The sequence below is a fragment of the Bombina bombina genome, chromosome 4 (assembly GCF_027579735.1).
Source record: "Bombina bombina isolate aBomBom1 chromosome 4, aBomBom1.pri, whole genome shotgun sequence".
NCBI lineage: Eukaryota > Metazoa > Chordata > Amphibia > Anura > Bombinatoridae > Bombina > Bombina bombina.
Window position 1 is genome coordinate 836,576,745 of NC_069502.1, and position 17,935 is coordinate 836,594,679.

The 17,935-nt window shown below is 44.0% G+C and overlaps 1 protein-coding gene across 1 annotated transcript in view; it reads right to left on the bottom strand.

The window, feature by feature from the left end:
* LOC128657202 (zinc finger protein 773-like) overlaps positions 1–17,935 on the bottom strand; it is a 120,186-nt gene that overhangs the window by 62,548 nt on the left and 39,703 nt on the right. The window contains exon 8 of the mRNA XM_053711458.1: positions 10,885–10,992. Within this exon, the coding sequence (XP_053567433.1) occupies positions 10,885–10,992 (108 nt within the window). The remainder of the gene's footprint in view (positions 1–10,884; positions 10,993–17,935) is intronic.

Here is a 17,935-nt window from a genome sequence, read left to right on the forward strand (position 1 = left end):
GTACACTCACTGTGCCCTGTATCCCTCAGACACATCTGTAATGTCCTTACATAGCAAACATTAACTCTTTATATGAATGATGCACTTGCAACTTCTAAATGTAAACTGGCACTTTATTTACTGCATGACATAGCAAGGTGCTCCTGTAGATTTGCACACAGTAATATGGATATTTACACATATATAGTGCTTTATGATGAATGGCTGCTGCACCCTTATATTAGCAGCCCTGTACACTGTGTATGCAGCACTATAGTTGGTTTAGTCTGTTGCTTCACATTAGAGAAAAATAACTGTTCTTCCCTAGTGTGAGAATGCGTCTGCAGTAAACTAGTGTCTCGTGTGGCCTGTTTCAAAACAGAAGCAATCTCTAGTGCTTTATGGAAGGTCAGGCTCTCCTCTGTCAAAAGTCGCCTTTGAATAGATTCTGTACTGATACCCATAACAAACTGATCTCTAAGGGCAATATTCAGATACTCCCCAAAAGCACAGGTGCTGGCCAATTTCTTTAAACTGATTGCAAATGTAGATACAGTCTCTTGTACCCCTTGGCGCCTGCTATAAAACTTGAACCACTCAGCAATCTCTAATGGCCGTGGTTGTAAATGTTGTGTTAAGATCTGTATTATTTCAGACAAAGACTTGGTGGCTGGCTTTTCTGGGTGTAGCAGATCTTTTAGAATCTCATATGTTTTAGCACCAATATATATAATGAATATATAATGAATGGCTGCTGCACTCCTTATATTAGCAGTCCTGTACACTGTGTATGCAGCACTATAGTAATCCAGGGTAACTGATAACTGTATAACTGTTAACTGTATAACTGCAATATAACTTATAATGTGTAACTGACAGTTCTTACTCTTCCTGACTGGCTGATGCTGTATCCTCTGCAGTGATCTGTAGCTGACATTACATTTATTAGTATCAGCAATTGTCAAAGCTCAGGTTCAATCCTTGTACTTTATAACTGCATCACAAACTGTCACAAGATGGCTTCTCTGAACTGTACTGATTCTAAGCACAGCCCACTTGATGACATCATCTTTGTATGGAAGCCTCAATGTGCCCTTTGACCAAACCAGGAAGTAAGCACAACACTACATCTCCTTTCCTACTTATTTTTTTATTTTTTTTTTAAATAAACTTAACTGCACAACAACAACCCGTAAGATAAATCAGTCTTCTCCAGCATCCTCTTGTATTGTGGACGTGAAAGCTGCTTCTTGTTTCTTACGTTGACGAAAGTTTCTCTGATATGTTGCATGTTGTCTCCGGCGAGTGTCTCTGAGATTAACTTCAGGAGACCAACGAACAACAGGTGTTCGTTGCCTGGGAGTACGAGCATGACTATTGTGGTCCTGGATAGAATTTCCTGACTCATCATTACAAGGTTCTTCTACTGAGGCTGGTATTTCTGAGTCATCTTCTGTAGTTGAGTCAGAGCCTGTGTTTGGATCATGCCAAACACCACCCCAGATATCAAAGTCATTGTCTGATTGCATTTTTATGTAATGGTCCTCACCAGCCTGTTCTCTCCTCTCAAGCCGTGGTCGTAATTGGTTCACATGGCGGCGACACACACCTGATGGAGTGGTTATAACATACATCTTTGGGCCCTCAACCTGGGCAACAACACCTGGTGCCCATTTTTCCTCTGTATGGTACACCCTATACCAAACCAAGTCTCCTTCTGTATAGGTCCGTGAAGGTTTTCCCACTCTCATTTTATCTTGCATGATGCAGACTGTTTCTGCTACATCTGGTGTGATTAAATCCAGCTTTGTACGGATCTTCCTGCCAAACAATAGTTGAGCTGGGGCAACTCCCGTGGTGGGGTGTTGAGTAACCCTATATTGTTGCAAAAATTATAAAATGTTTTTAGTATTAACCTGCTTCTCTGCTTTTAGCGCTTTCAGTGCCCTTTTAAAGGTTTGGACAAATCTCTCTGCTTGCCCGTTGGTGGCTGGGTGATATGGTGCCGTCCGATGATGGTGAATTCCATTTGTATGTAAAAAATTCTGGAAGTTTTGTGACACAAACTGGGGACCATTGTCTGTGACCAGTTTTCTTGGCAACCCAAATACTGAAAACAGTCTTTCTAATGCTGATATGACTTCAGTAGTTGTAGTCCTTGTCATTGGAATTACTTCTGGCCACTTAGAGTGTGCATCAATTATGATTAAGTATGAGATTCCATCAATAGGACCGGCAAAGTCCAAATGTAGTCTCTCCCAAGGAGTAGTAGGCCAGTCCCATGGTTGTACAGCTCCTCGTGGAAGCTGTCCTTGAGCTTGAACACACCCTTTGCATGCCATAACATAGTTCTCAATGTCCTTATCAATGGCCAGCCACCAAACATGACCCCTAGACTTCTGTTTCATTCTGACAATGCCTGGGTGTCCTTCATGAAGGAGTTTTAACGTAGCTTGCCGTAGCCCATTAGGAACCAGAACTCTCTCACCCCATAAAATACATCCATTTCTGAGTGTGAGTTCTTTCGCTCGTAGTATGTATGCTCGCTGCACATCACAGCCAGTTCTTGGCCAGCCATCTCTCAAATACTTTGCCAGAAGTTGTAATTCAGTATCACAAGCTGTCTCCTTTGCAATTTATTTGGCATGTACTATACCCGTAAAACACACACTTGGAAGGCTTTCTTGAACAACTGGTAAGGAATTCATTAGTGGAAGCCTGGACATGGCATCAGCATTGCCATGGAAATCATGGGCCCGGTATTTGATGCAGTAATGATATGCCCCCAAAGTTAGAGCATACCTTTGCAATCTAGCCGCTGTAGTGGTTGAAATTCCTTTCCTTGGATTAAAGATGGTCAGCAGTGGCTTATGGTCAGTTAAAAGAGTAAATTGTCTCCCATAAATATAGTTATGGAACTTCTTAACAGGACATACAATGGCCAATGCTTCCTTGTCTAATTGGGAATAGTTCTTCTCTGCCGTCGTTAGAGAACGGGAAGCAAAGGCTACTGGTCGGTCTGTCCCATCTGGCATTGTGTGTGACAATACAGCCCCTAAACCATAAGGCGAAGCATCACATGCTATCATGAGTGGTTTCTGAAGATCATAGTGCATTAACATGCGGGAACACAGGAGTAGGTTCTTGGATTCCTGGAAGGCTTTATTGCATTCACTGCTCCACAACCAGCATCGATTTGTCTCAAGAAGCTGATGTAGTGGGTGTAACGTATGGGCTAGCTGGGGAAGAAAACGGTGGTAATAGTTAAGGAGACCAAGGTATGATTGTAGTTGTGATGCATTCTGTGGTATAGGAGCTTCTTGCAAGGCCTTGACTTTGTCATCAGCAGTGTGTAGACCATGACAATCTATAACATGGCCACAAAATTCTAATTTGTCACGCATGAAAGCACACTTCTCCAAGTTGACCTTCAACCCGTAGGTCATTAGCCGCTGCAGAACCCTCTCTACATTGTGTCGATGTTCTTCCTCCGTCCTGCCCGTGATTAACATGTCATCTAAAAGGCATTGGACATAGGGTAGTCCATTTAATAGTTCTTCCATGGTGCGTTGCCAGATGGCTGGTGCAGGAGCAATGCCAAAGACCATACGATTATATTGAAATAAACCACGGTGAGTATTGATGGTGAGTAACCTGCGGGAATCTGGATGTACTTCAAGTTGAAGGTAAGCATTTTTTAAATCAATCTTTGTGAAATGTTGTCCCCCAGCTAAGTTAGCAAAAATCTCTTCTGTTCTGGGTAATGGATACTTATCCACTGCTAACTGTTCATTCAACACCATCCTAAAGTCTCCACATATTGGATCTGTCCATCTTTCTTTCTTACCGCTACAATAGGAGAACCCCACTCACTACGATGCACTGGGGTTATAATCTTTAACTCTTTTAACCTCCTCAGTTCAGCATCAACTCCTGCCCTTAAAGCGAATGGCACAGTTCGTGCTTTGAAAAACTTTGGCCTTGCTCCAGGTTTTAACTGTAACCGTACCCTTTTGTTCTTAACTTTTCCCAGAACACTTTCAAACACCGGGGCATATTTGGTCTTAATGTTCTGAATCCACTGGGCACGATCAACTCCAATATGATGAACTTCACTGTTTTTGAGGCTCTCAGGCATGCCAAGGGCCCGTATCAGGTCCCTTCCATAAAGAGGTGGGCCACCTGATTTTAGTATATATAGTGTAAGATTGGCAGTTTTACTGTTTGTACACACAGATACAGATGCACACCCCAGTGGCGTCAAGACTTCTCTGGAGTATGTTTGTAGCTTCAAGGTAGTGGGCTGCAGCAATACTGGAATTTTCAGCTGTTTCCAATCTTTAATTGTCATAACTGAAACTGCAGCCCCAGTATCTAAGTCCATGGTCAAATCTTTTCCTTCAATATTAACATGAACGGTCAAAGGCTCAGACCCTGTTGTCATGGTGTATACAGTCAAACTCTGAACAGTCATTTCCTCTTCTGAATCTGATGTGGCTCCCTTATAAGCCATGTGGTAATTTCCCTTCTGATGAGTTTTGCTTGAGACACTCTGCTGAGATCCTCTGCAAGCCTTCTTTAAGTGTCCTATTTTACCACAGCCATGACAACGAGCATTTTTAAATCTGCATTCAGAAGCTACATGATTCTGTGCTCCACATCTGTAACAGTTAATAAGCGATGCTGCTTTTGCTGAATATTTACTGGCTGGTTTAGTCTGTTGCTTCACATTAGAGAAAAATACCTGTTCTTCCCTAGTGTGAGAATGCGTCTGCAGTAAACTAGTGTCTCGTGTGGCCTGTTTCAAAACAGAAGCAATCTCTAGTGCTTTATGGAAGGTCAGGCTCTCCTCTGTCAAAAGTCGCCTTTGAATAGATTCTGTACTGATACCCATAACAAACTGATCTCTAAGGGCAATATTCAGATACTCCCCAAAAGCACAGGTGCTGGCCAATTTCTTTAAACTGATTGCAAATGTAGATACAGTCTCTTGTACCCCTTGGCGCCTGCTATAAAACTTGAACCACTCAGCAATCTCTAATGGCCGTGGTTGTAAATGTTGTGTTAAGATCTGTATTATTTCAGACAAAGACTTGGTGGCTGGCTTTTCTGGGTGTAGCAGATCTTTTAGAATCTCATATGTTTTAGCACCAATATATATAATGAATATATAATGAATGGCTGCTGCACTCCTTATATTAGCAGTCCTGTACACTGTGTATGCAGCACTATAGTAATCCAGGGTAACTGATAACTGTATAACTGTTAACTGTATAACTGCAATATAACTTATAATGTGTAACTGACAGTTCTTACTCTTCCTGACTGGCTGATGCTGTATCCTCTGCAGTGATCTGTAGCTGACATTACATTTATTAGTATCAGCAATTGTCAAAGCTCAGGTTCAATCCTTGTACTTTATAACTGCATCACAAACTGTCACAAGATGGCTTCTCTGAACTGTACTGATTCTAAGCACAGCCCACTTGATGACATCATCTTTGTATGGAAGCCTCAATGTGCCCTTTGACCAAACCAGGAAGTAAGCACAACACTACAACATCAAACACGTACACTCACCTGTGCCCTGTATCCCTCAGACACACCACAAGTACACTCATCTGTGCCCTGTATCCCTCAGACACATCACACATGTGCACTCACCTGTGCCCTGTATCTCTCAGGCACAACACACATGTACATTTACCTGTACCCTGTATCTCTCAGACACATCACACACGTACACTCACCAGCACTCTATATCCCTCAGACACATCACACACGTACACTCACCTGTGTCCTGTATCTCTCAGACACATCACACATGTACACTCACCTGTGCCCTGTATCCCTCAGACACATCACACACGCACATGTGCCCTGTATCCCTCAGACATATCACACACGTACACTCACCTGTGCCCTGTATCCCTCAGACACAACACACACGTACACTCACCTGTGCCCTGTATCTCTCAGACACATCACACACGTACACTCACCTGCACCCTATATCCCTCAGACACATCACATACGTACACTCACCTGTACCCTGTATCCCTCAGACACATCACACACGTACACTCACCTGTGTCCTGTATCTCTCAGACACATCACACATGTACACTCACCTGTGCCCTGTATCCCTCAGACACATCACACACGTACACTCACCTGTGCCCTGTATCCCTCAGACACATCACACACGTACACTCACCTGTACCCTGTATCCCTCAGACACATCACACACGTACACTCACCTGTACCCTGTATCCCTCAGACACATCACACACGTACACTCACCTGTGCCCTGTATCCCTCAGACACATCACAAACGTACACTCACCTGTGCCCTGTACCCCTCAGACACATGACACACGTACACTCACCTGTGCCCTGTATCCCTCAGACACATCACACATGTACACTCATCTGTGTCCTATATCCCTCAGACACATCACACATGTACACTCACCTGTGCTCTGTATTTCTCAGGCACATCACACATGTACACTCAACTGTGCCCTGTATCCCTCAGACACATCACACATGTACACTCACCTGTGCCCTGTATTCCTCAGACACACCACACATGTACCCTGTATCCCTCAGACACATCACACACATACACTCACCTGTACCCTGTATCCTTCAGACACATCACACACGTACACATACCTGTGCCCTGAATCCCTCAGACACATCACACACGTACACTCACCTGTGCCCTGTATCCCTCAGACACATCACACATGTACACTCACCTGTGCCCTGTATCCCTTAGACACATCACACATGTAAACTCACCTGTGCCCTGTATCCCTTAGACACATCACACACGTACACTCCCCTGTGCCCTGTATCCCTCAGACACATCACACATGTACACTCACCTGTGGCTTGTATCCCTCAGACACATCACACACGTACACTCACCTGTGCCCTGTATCCCTCAGGCACATCACACACGTACACTCACCTGTGCCCTGTATCCCTCAGGCACATCACACATGTACACTCACCTGTGCCCTGTATCCCTCAGGCACATCACACGTACACTCACCTGTGCCCTGTATCCCTCAGGCACATCACACATGTACACTCACCTGTGCCCTGTATCCCTCAGACACATCACACATGTACACTCACCTGTGCCCTGTATCCCTTAGACACATCACACACGTACACTCACCTGTGCCTGTATCCCTCAGACACATCACACATGTACACTCACATGTGCCCTGTATCCCTCAGACACATCACAAACGTACACTCACCTGTGCCCTGTATCCCTCAGACACATCACACAATGTACACTCACCTGTACCCTGTATCCCTCAGGCACACACTAGTACATTCACCTGTGCCCTGTATCCCTCAGACACATCACACATGTACACTCACCTGTGCCCTGTATCCCTTAGACCAGTGCTTTCCAAACTGTGTGTCGGGACACACTAGTGTGTCGGGAGCAGTGTGTAGGTGTGTCCCTGCTTCAGCACAAATTTTTTTAAATTTAATTTTTTTTTGTTTCTGACTTTCCGCCTGCCTGCTACTAGTCATATCATGTGGTTGACTTGTGATTGATACCTATGGGTCACAGATCATCTTAACCTATTGGTGCAGCTCAGTGGGAACTGAAACTATTTCCATTGGCGGTTTTGGCGGCACATTGACTCCTTATGGCACATGTGTCTCCTTAATTGGCTCGTGACTGCATGTGTAGTCAGTGAGTGGGACAGCGCGGGCAGTAGTCAATTGGACTCACCGAGCTCTGAGGGCGGCAGCTTAAATGCTGAGCTGAAGTCCGAAGTCAGTGGGGGTTTTTTTGCAGCTAGCTCCCAGTAGTGCATTGCTGCTCCTGCTCTTGATATATGGATAGGAAGTGGAAGCTTAAAAATGCTTGATGATGAAATGTGAGTGTCTTTATGTAATATTCCACCAAATATTCAGAAATTGTGTTCATCCCATCAACCTCATGCAGCCCATTAAAATAGTAAGTAGCTATTGGTGTTATTAAACTTTTTTTTAATTCTTGCACATACTTACATACTGTTACTTGTAAATACATTTGGTTATTATAACATTTATGTATGTGTCCGTATCTCTTAAAACAAATTAGTTTAACCTCCTGTTTGCCAGTACAACAGAATTACTGTGTCGCGAAATTATGTAGGTCTAAAAAGTGTGTCGCCAACATGAAAAGTTTGGAAAGCTCTGCCTTAGACACATCACACACATACACTCACCTGTGCCCTGTATCCCTCACACACATCACACACGTACACTCACCTGTGCCCTGTATCCCTCAGACACATCACACATGTACACTCACCTGTGCCCTGTATCCCTCAGACACATCACACATGTACACTCACCTGTGCCCTGTATCCCTCAGACACATCACACATGTACACTCACCTGTGCCCTGTATCCCTCACACACATCACACACGTACATTCACCTGTGCCCTGTATCCCTCAGACACATCACACATGTACACTCACCTGTGCCCTGTATCCCTCAGACACATCACACACGTACACTCACCTGTGCCCTGTATCCCTCAGACACATCACACATGTACACTCACCTGTGCCCTGTATCCCTCAGACACATCACACATGTAGACTTACCTGTCCCCTGTATCCCTCAGACACATCACAGACGTACACTCACCTGTGCCCTGTATCCCTCAGACACATCACACATGTACACTCACCTGTGCCCTGTATCCCTCAGACACATCACAAACGTACACTCACCTGTGCCCTGTATCCCTCAGACACATCACACACGTACACTCACCTGTGCCTTGTATCCCTCAGACACATAACACACATGTACACTCACGTGTGCCCGGTATCCCTCAGACACATCACACAATGTACACTCACCTGTACCCTGTATCCCTCAGACACATCACACAATGTACACTCACCTGTACCCTGTATCCCTCAGACACATCACACAATGTACACTCACCTGTACCCTGTATCCCTCAGACACATCACACAATGTACACTCACGTGTGCCCGGTATCCCTCAGACACATCACACAATGTACACTCACCTATACCCTGTATCCCTCAGACACATCACACATGTACACTCACCTGTGTCCTGTATCCCTCAGACACATCACACACGTACACTCACCTGTGTCCTGTATCCCTCAGACACACGTCACACTAGTACACTCACCTGTACCCTGTATCCCTCAGACACATCACACAAGTACACTCACCTGTGCCCTGTATCCTTCAGAAACATCACACATGTACACTCACCTGTACCCTGTATCCCTCAGTCACATCACACATGTACACTCACCTGTGCCCTGTATCCCTCAGACACATCACACATGTACACTCACCTTTGCTCTGCGTCCCTCAGACACATCACACACGTACACTCACCTGTGCCGTGTATCCCTCAGACACACGTCACACTAGTACACTCACCTGTACCCTGTATCCCTCAGACACATCACACACGTACACTCACCTGTGTCCTGTATCCCTCAGACACACGTCACACTATTACACTCACCTGTGCCCTGTATCCCTCAGACACATCACACATGTACACTCACCTGTGCCCTGTATCCCTCAGACACATCACACACGTACACTCACCTGTGCCCTGTATCCCTCAGACACATCACACACGTACACTCACCTGTGCCCTGTATCCCTCAGACACATCACACATGTATACTCACCTGTGCCCTGTATCCCTCAGACACATCACACACGTACACTCACCTGTGCCCTGTATCCCTCAGACACATCACACATGTACACTCACCTGTGCCCTGTATCCCTCAGGCACATCACACACATACACTTACCTGTGCCCTGTATCTCTCTGACACATCACACAATGTACACTCACCTGTACCCTGTATCCCTCAGACACATCACACAATGTACACTCACGTGTGCCCGGTATCCCTCAGACACATCACACAATGTACACTCACCTATACCCTGTATCCCTCAGACACATCACACATGTACACTCACCTGTGTCCTGTATCCCTCAGACACATCACACACGTACACTCACCTGTGTCCTGTATCCCTCAGACACACGTCACACTAGTACACTCACCTGTACCCTGTACCCTGTATCCCTCAGACACATCACACAAGTACACTCACCTGTGCCCTGTATCCTTCAGAAACATCACACATGTACACTCACCTGTACCCTGTATCCCTCAGTCACATCACACATGTACACTCACCTTTGCTCTGCGTCCCTCAGACACATCACACACGTACACTCACCTGTGCCGTGTATCCCTCAGACACACGTCACACTAGTACACTCACCTGTACCCTGTATCCCTCAGACACATCACACACGTACACTCACCTGTGTCCTGTATCCCTCAGACACACGTCACACTAGTACACTCACCTGTGCCCTGTATCCCTCAGACACATCACACATGTACACTCACCTGTGCCCTGTATCCCTCAGACACATCACACACGTACACTCACCTGTGCCCTGTATCCCTCAGACACATCACACACGTACACTCACCTGTGCCCTGTATCCCTCAGACACATCACACACGTACACTCACCTGTGCCCTGCATCCCTCAGACACATCACACATGTATACTCACCTGTGCCCTGTATCCCTCAGACACATCACACACGTACACTCACCTGTGCCCTGTATCCCTCAGACACATCACACATGTACACTCACCTGTGCCCTGTATCCCTCAGACACATCACACACGTACACTCACCTGTGCCCTGTATCCCTCAGACACATCACACACATGTACACTCACCTGTGCCCTGTATCCCTCAGGCACATCACACACATACACTTACCTGTGCCCTGTATCTCTCTGACACACGTCACACTAGTACACCTACCTGTACTTATATTGTCACATATTTCGTGCTTTGCAGCTTCTGGCATATTTGCTATCCCCTGATCTTCTGTATGTTCCGTGTTACATAAACTTTTAGCATCGTTTTCATCTGAAAAAATATCAGTAATAGAAATAAATAAAATCTTTACATGGTATCTTTGTAAAAGTTACTTTAAAAAAAAAAAAAGAAGTGAAAAACAGTGCAATTTAAGTTAAATAAAATTGAGCCTACATCAGTAGAATTCACATCTGGAATAAACAGTAAATACAACCTGTGCCATACAGTAAAGGGAGTTAGCTGGGAATCAGTTACTTTACTTGCTACAAATACAGCCTCATTGTAACCAATCACAATTCCCATATGAGATGTATTACAGGGTTCTGTGAGGTTTTGAAAATAAAATGCATTTTCCATTGGTTATTAAAACCTCACTATAGCCCATTTAAAGGGACAGTCTACACCTATAACAACCTTATCCCATAGCTACGATCTCTAGCTGACAACTTTATTGAACCCCTGCATCCGTATTTTCACTTTTTCACTCACCCACATTTTTTTAAAAGAAGTTTATATTTTATTATTCAAATATGGCCGCCAAACTCCTCCCAATAGCTTCTCCTCCTAACTTATCGAGTGGTTCTCCTTCCCTATCACACTCGTGCACGGAGCACTAAGTGACGTAATAGGACTCTAATACACATGCGCATAGAGATACAGCTCGAAACCGGAAGTCTGTCAGCGTTATCGGAGCAAACCCAAAAACGCTCCCTTTGTTTGCAGTTGCAGCAATTCTGACACTCCGAAGTTTCTTTTAGGTAATTGTCAACTGCTAATCTAATCAACCTTTGCAGCGATTATCAAACACTCTTAATAAACAAACACATAATAACGGGTATTTATGATATTTGAAAGCAGCAGAAACATTGAGAGAAAGTTTGGTTCCGGATAGTTGGTTCCTAGGGCCGTTGCGCATGCGCGAAGCACTGAAAGCGCGATACAGTATTTTAATCGGTGATTAATTTTTTATTGGACAGTGGAAAATAAGAGAGTTAGTGATGTATTGGGTAGGCGGAGTGGAGCGGCCATTTCTAACCGTTGGAATATAACTTTTCATTGTAAATAACTCTGGATGTGTAGATGACTCAATATTGCTGCAGGGGTGTGTAATGAAAATCGGAAAATAATCTAACGGATGGACTAAGGTTGTTATAAGTGTAGACTGTCCCTTTAATTATCTTAACTTGTATTGCCTGTGTGAGAGAGAGTACCACAGTGATATGATAGAGACATCAGATATATAAAGGGATTTATATAGTTCAAAGTATAGTTAAAGTATTTTCTTTTAATTTAATAAAAGAGTAAAAATAATAGAAATAATGCAAGTTATCATGGGCGCGATCCTATATACGGCGTAGTTTTCGGCGCAAGCGGGGGAACCCGCGCCGCCCGTAATTTCACCTCGCACATCGGGCTATCCAATATACGGCGCCATCAGATGCTAAAGTAGCGTAAGTAGGACAAACTGGCGTTGTTCTGAAAAGTGCACAAATACACATTTTAGTCGTCGCAAGTACTTACGCCAGTCTTTTGTTCACGTAAAGTCTCAATAAAGTGTAGTGTTATGCAAATTTGGCTAAGACTCGTAAAAATTACCCGATACCCCATCTAAAACTGCGCCACGTAATTACGCTATTCAAAAGTCATATATAAACCCATGCGCAGCCGCCATTTTATTTAGTGTGTTTGGATGGTTCGTTGAGCTACAGCACACTACAGTGAGTTTAGGATTAGTAAGAGTAGTGAGAGAGGCGCAGCATAATAGTTAAGTCGGATTGTTGTTTGGGTAAGCTTGTACATTTACTTACACTTATTTTCACATATTGCACACATATTGCATACATACATATACAAAATACACAACACTTTTTTTTTCTATCACCTCACACATTTTATTTCAATTTTACAGTGTGATAGGCTGAGTGTTTGGTTGTGATTGTGTATGATTGAACTGGGAGTGAGTGTGAGTGTGTGTAGTTTGAGGATGTCAGGGAGAGGTAGGGCAGAGGGGAGCGCAGTTGCAGGGAGAGGAGTATTCTAGCTGACAGGAGGAGCAGCAGGGTCCCCGTCAGGGAGTTAATGGAGTGGGGAGAGGGAGAGTTAGAAGGGATGATGGGAGGGGAGATGCCCAGAGACCAGGCACACTTAGAAGAGGGACAAAGGGTGCACATGGGGACAGAAGGGGGGAGGAGGGAGAGGATAGGGAGGTACCCACACCAGGGACATCCCTGGGAGGAAGCCAGGTGGCCACAGAGGAGCGCATGAGATGCCCAAATGTCTCATTTGATGAGAATGTTGTGCTAGTCCAGGCCATCATGGACGACCACAGTGCCCTCTTTGGCCAGGAGAAGGGCAGAGGCGTTGCCCGAAGGCGTAAGGACGCATGGTTGGCAGTAGAGGAGGCTGTAAACAGTGTGGCCCCGCAGAGGAAAACTGTCAAGGGACTCAAAAAAAGGTGGAATGATTGCAAGAGGCGGGTGAAAGAGAAGATGGGCTAGGAAGCCATGCACCAGAGGGAAACAGGCGGTGGTCCACCCTTGGAAGCAGAATACAACGTATGGCAGGAGATGATACGCAACTCCCTGAGTATCACAGCAGTCCGTGGACTTCCAGGGGCTTGTGACTCAGGGGTTGCAACCACAGCACCTCATGCTGGTGAGTAACATCCCACACACCAGTATGATATGTATTTGAGATATAATATCCTTTAATGTCTCACATTCATGTACACAATGAGGAGCATGGTATTTGGCCTACTAACAAAAACATCTACAATTATATTTCACATGAATGCTACTTAACACAATGCAATTCATGATATGAGGTGGAATAGTGCAATACTAACATGTCTCAGAGTAACACAGGCTACATGTAGAGTTTTCAGTAAATGGACACTATAGCCATCACAATACTTTTAGCTCAGAAAGCAGGTTCTGTGCCTACATCAGGCTAAAGTAAATTGTGTGACCATAGTGTCACTTAAAGAACACATTTTCTCCATCACTGACATGTACACGTAACTCTTGTATGAAACACATACCTGTATACTGTGCAGATTAAAATCCCTCATATCACAAATCACTTTGTGCACATGCATGTTATAGAGTTTGACATGAGAATGAGTATTGTCCCTAGCATGTATCAATGTATATTGTATGCCCACATGGACATATATATGACTGTACTAATCCCTATCATCATTTGACTCCTCCTCAGAACCTCCTGCCACCAGGCTGCAAACTGGCATGCCGCCACCTCCACCACCACCACCAGTCACAGCCATGCAGCCACTTCCACCACCAGTCACAGCCACCTCCACCACCAGTCTTCAGGCAGCAACATGGACATTATGCTCCCAGGCCTCAGCAGGGTTGGATTGCCTCCGTTGAGGACCCAGAAGGGCTTTGAGGGGGAGCCAAGTCAGCCACGAAGAGTCGAAATGTCTTTACCCCCCCCCCCACACACAATATCAGGCAAGTCATGGCTTTTCCACACAGGGGATGTCGCAAGGTATGCAAAGTGGACAGGCTGAGTGGTCACACACTAGTCGTCAATGGGACTACCAATCCAGCCTAAGACCTCTACCATCCGCTTCCCTTGGAAGATCGCCACCATCCGCTTCCCTTGGGAGACCTCCACCATCCGCTTCCCTTGGGAGAGCTCCACCATCCTCAGATGAGCATATAGCTGAGGTTGTCCCTGAAGCACCAGCAGCTGAAGTTATCCATGAAGCACCAGCATCTGAAGTTATCCATGAGGCACCAGCAGCTGAAGTTATCCAAGAAGCACCAGCAGCTGAAGTTATCCAAGAAGCACCAGCAGCTGAAGTTATCCAAGAAGCACCAGCAGCTGAAGTTATCCAAGAAGCACCAGCAGCTGAAGTTATCCAAGAAGCACCAGCAGCTGAAGTTATCCAAGAAGCACCAGCAGCTGAAGTTATCCATGAGGCACCAGCAGATAGAGCAGAACCTGCACCTAGAATCACTGCTGCTCAAGAGCCTGTAGATCCACTGTATTCTCCCCTTGGCAAGGAATACATTTCACTCCAGAGGAGGCTGATAACAAGCTGCGAAAGCATTCAAAGAGGCCAACAGAGGTTTCATAGGAGCCAAGAGAGGCTACTCAAGCGTAGCATCGAGCTGCAGAGGGACATTGCAGCCTCATTAAATGGAATAGTCCAAAATCAGTCTCAGATGTTGAGAATCCAGTCTGATATGCAGATGCAAATGGACAATAGATGGCGTGAACAAAACCAACTCTTGGGTGTGTTGGTTGAGCACTTCACACACCAACAGGACACTGTCTCCAGCCAGTCATCTGTGGCCAGCACTCCAGCAGAATCATCTGAAGCTTCCCAAACCAGGAGAACCAGGAAATCCATTCCAGTCACCTCTGCCCCCTCATCCAAGAAGCCAAAAAAAAAAATATATTCTTATAGTCCACCATAAATCTTGTCCTCTGTTATTTACCATATAATTGTCATCCACATCCATGTGAGGGGTGTTTTAGTACACTAATATTGTTAAAACATATAATAAGGCCTGTGTGGAAATGGCCCAAAAAAGGTAATATTATCCTGTTTCTAACATATTCTTGTACTATAACTCCCATCCACAATAGTTGTTTCTGAAGGGTACATATAGTAATATTCACTTGTAAGATGTAAATCAATGTATCTCACATCCAATATAAATTGACCCATTGGTATATATAGTAGTGATGTTACTGATAGGGTGGGCATTATCAGGTGTTTTAAGTCTGCAGGTGAGAGGTTGTGGTGTGTGTGATTGGTTTAACACAATTGCAAAGAGGCAGCCTTCAAGAAGGTGTTAGAAATTATCATATGAGCCATCCTAGGTTTTGCTTTCAACTAAGTACCAAGAGAACAAAGCAAGTGTTCAAATTAAATCTGAAAGTAGTTAGAAATAACATGTCCTATTTAAAAGAAGAAGGTTTTCTTTGGAGTTGACTGTCCCTTTATATATTTTGGCATCAGTGCCAAGCTGTGTTAGCATTAGAATTAATTACACTCAGTGGGTTCTAAAGAGATGAAGGTAATCCAATTGAAAGTAAATAAGCAAGTATATGTCCACAATGTGATAAAGTACCTACAAGCTCAATCCATTTGACTATTTCAAATACACAAATAAACCTTAAAAAAACAATATCATAGTATACTGTCCCTTTAACCTTGAGATGCTGCTTAAATGTATGTGCTTGTTAAGGCTTCCAGGGAGTTACGTTGGTTTTTTAGTCAGTGCAAGGGCTCCTGCGCCTGCAATTTGTGGCGAGATGAGAATGGAGTAGATTTTCTGAAATCTGCGCGCGTAAGTCCTTACGCTGTATATTGGATACCAAACTGCGCGTGTTTTGTATGTCAGTCTATGGGTAAAAATAATATGGGCGAAGGCAGAAATATACGCGTGTAACTTCTAGGTTACGCCGTATATGTGATACCAAACCCGCGCAAAATTTGGCGTCGCCGGCTTTTGCGGGCGACGCTGCATATCGGATCGGGCCCCAAGTTTAACATTTTCACCACTGAGCCATTTCATACCCTTGTGCTGAAGCAGTTTTGAGTCTTTTGCACTCATTGTATTTAGAATTCAGCCCACATAAGTTATATCACAATCACCACAAATAGCAGGCGAGTTTTCATCTATGTGTTTTATTGAGGGGGAATAGGGACTCTAAAAGTGAGACACGTCACACATATACACACTCACCTGTGCTATTCTAGTATTCCAACAGCCCCTGAAAACAGACACACAACACAATCTCCCTCACACACAGTAAAATCCTGATTATTTTATACAAGCATATACAATATTAGATAGGGGATCATGGTCTTTCTTACTAAGGGTCAGATTACAAGTGGAGCACAGTTTAACGCTCCCACTTGTTAACTGTGCTAGAAGTAAGCTTTTTGAGTGGGTTGAGTTGAAAGTAAACTGTTTTCACTTGCGCGCTATCCCAAAGAGCCTAAAAAGCTGAAATCAGGATATTGTGCGTGCGATAACCTATTCCTCCATAGAAGTCAATGGAGTGGGGTAAAACCCTACTGGCACACAAACCTGATCCCATATTCTCAAGTGTGCTAACATTGTGCTAACAATATTTTACATTCCTATGTTCTTCACATAGAAGAATATGTTCTATTTATTCATAAATACATAATACACTCAATTGTGCGCTGGGTTCGAAGTGGATATTTCACATTCCTATGTTCTTCACATAGAAGGACATGTTCTATTTATTCATAAATACATAATACACACAATTGTGTGCTGTATTTGAAGTGGAGCGCAATGCGAACTATTGCATGAAAGCTTTGCTCTCAATAGAGCGCACTTCCTTAGGCTCCAAAGGGAGACTCAGTCTCATGCCATGACACACGGCAGAGAATCTAGCGCAGCAAAGGGGGTAAGTCATGCAGCAATGGGCAGCAAAGTGTAAATAATATATATGTATGAAAATAGACTTAACAGCGCTAGATTAATAGTTCCACACCTCAAAATTAAAATATATTCTTAATACTCCATGTCAGGAAAATGCTATTAGTCAGATATTAGGCAGATATTCTCCACCATACATTTTTGAGAGTGATAACCACCATTAATATAAATTAATAAGAATTAATAAATGATATTAAATACAGACAATTGATGTAGACAATAAATACAAATAATATCTGCTTTAAAAATGAACCAAATTTCTTTTAAAAAACAAATCTTAGTCCAGAGTACCTTTTCACCTCCACAAAGGCACAAATGTTCAATCGGGTAATTAATGCAAGTCTGAAAAAGATTTCCACTTCTTTCCCCCTCTTTGCTGCTTGTTTAAAAACTCTTCTTTCTCCAGAGTTTTATATGATACAGGATCCAAGACAGTCAAACATGAAAGACAAAAGCGCAAGAAGAGAGGATTCAAGCGTAATTAATTAGACAGTACTGTCTTGCACAAAATAGACTTCTACTCACCAGAGTTAGTAAAA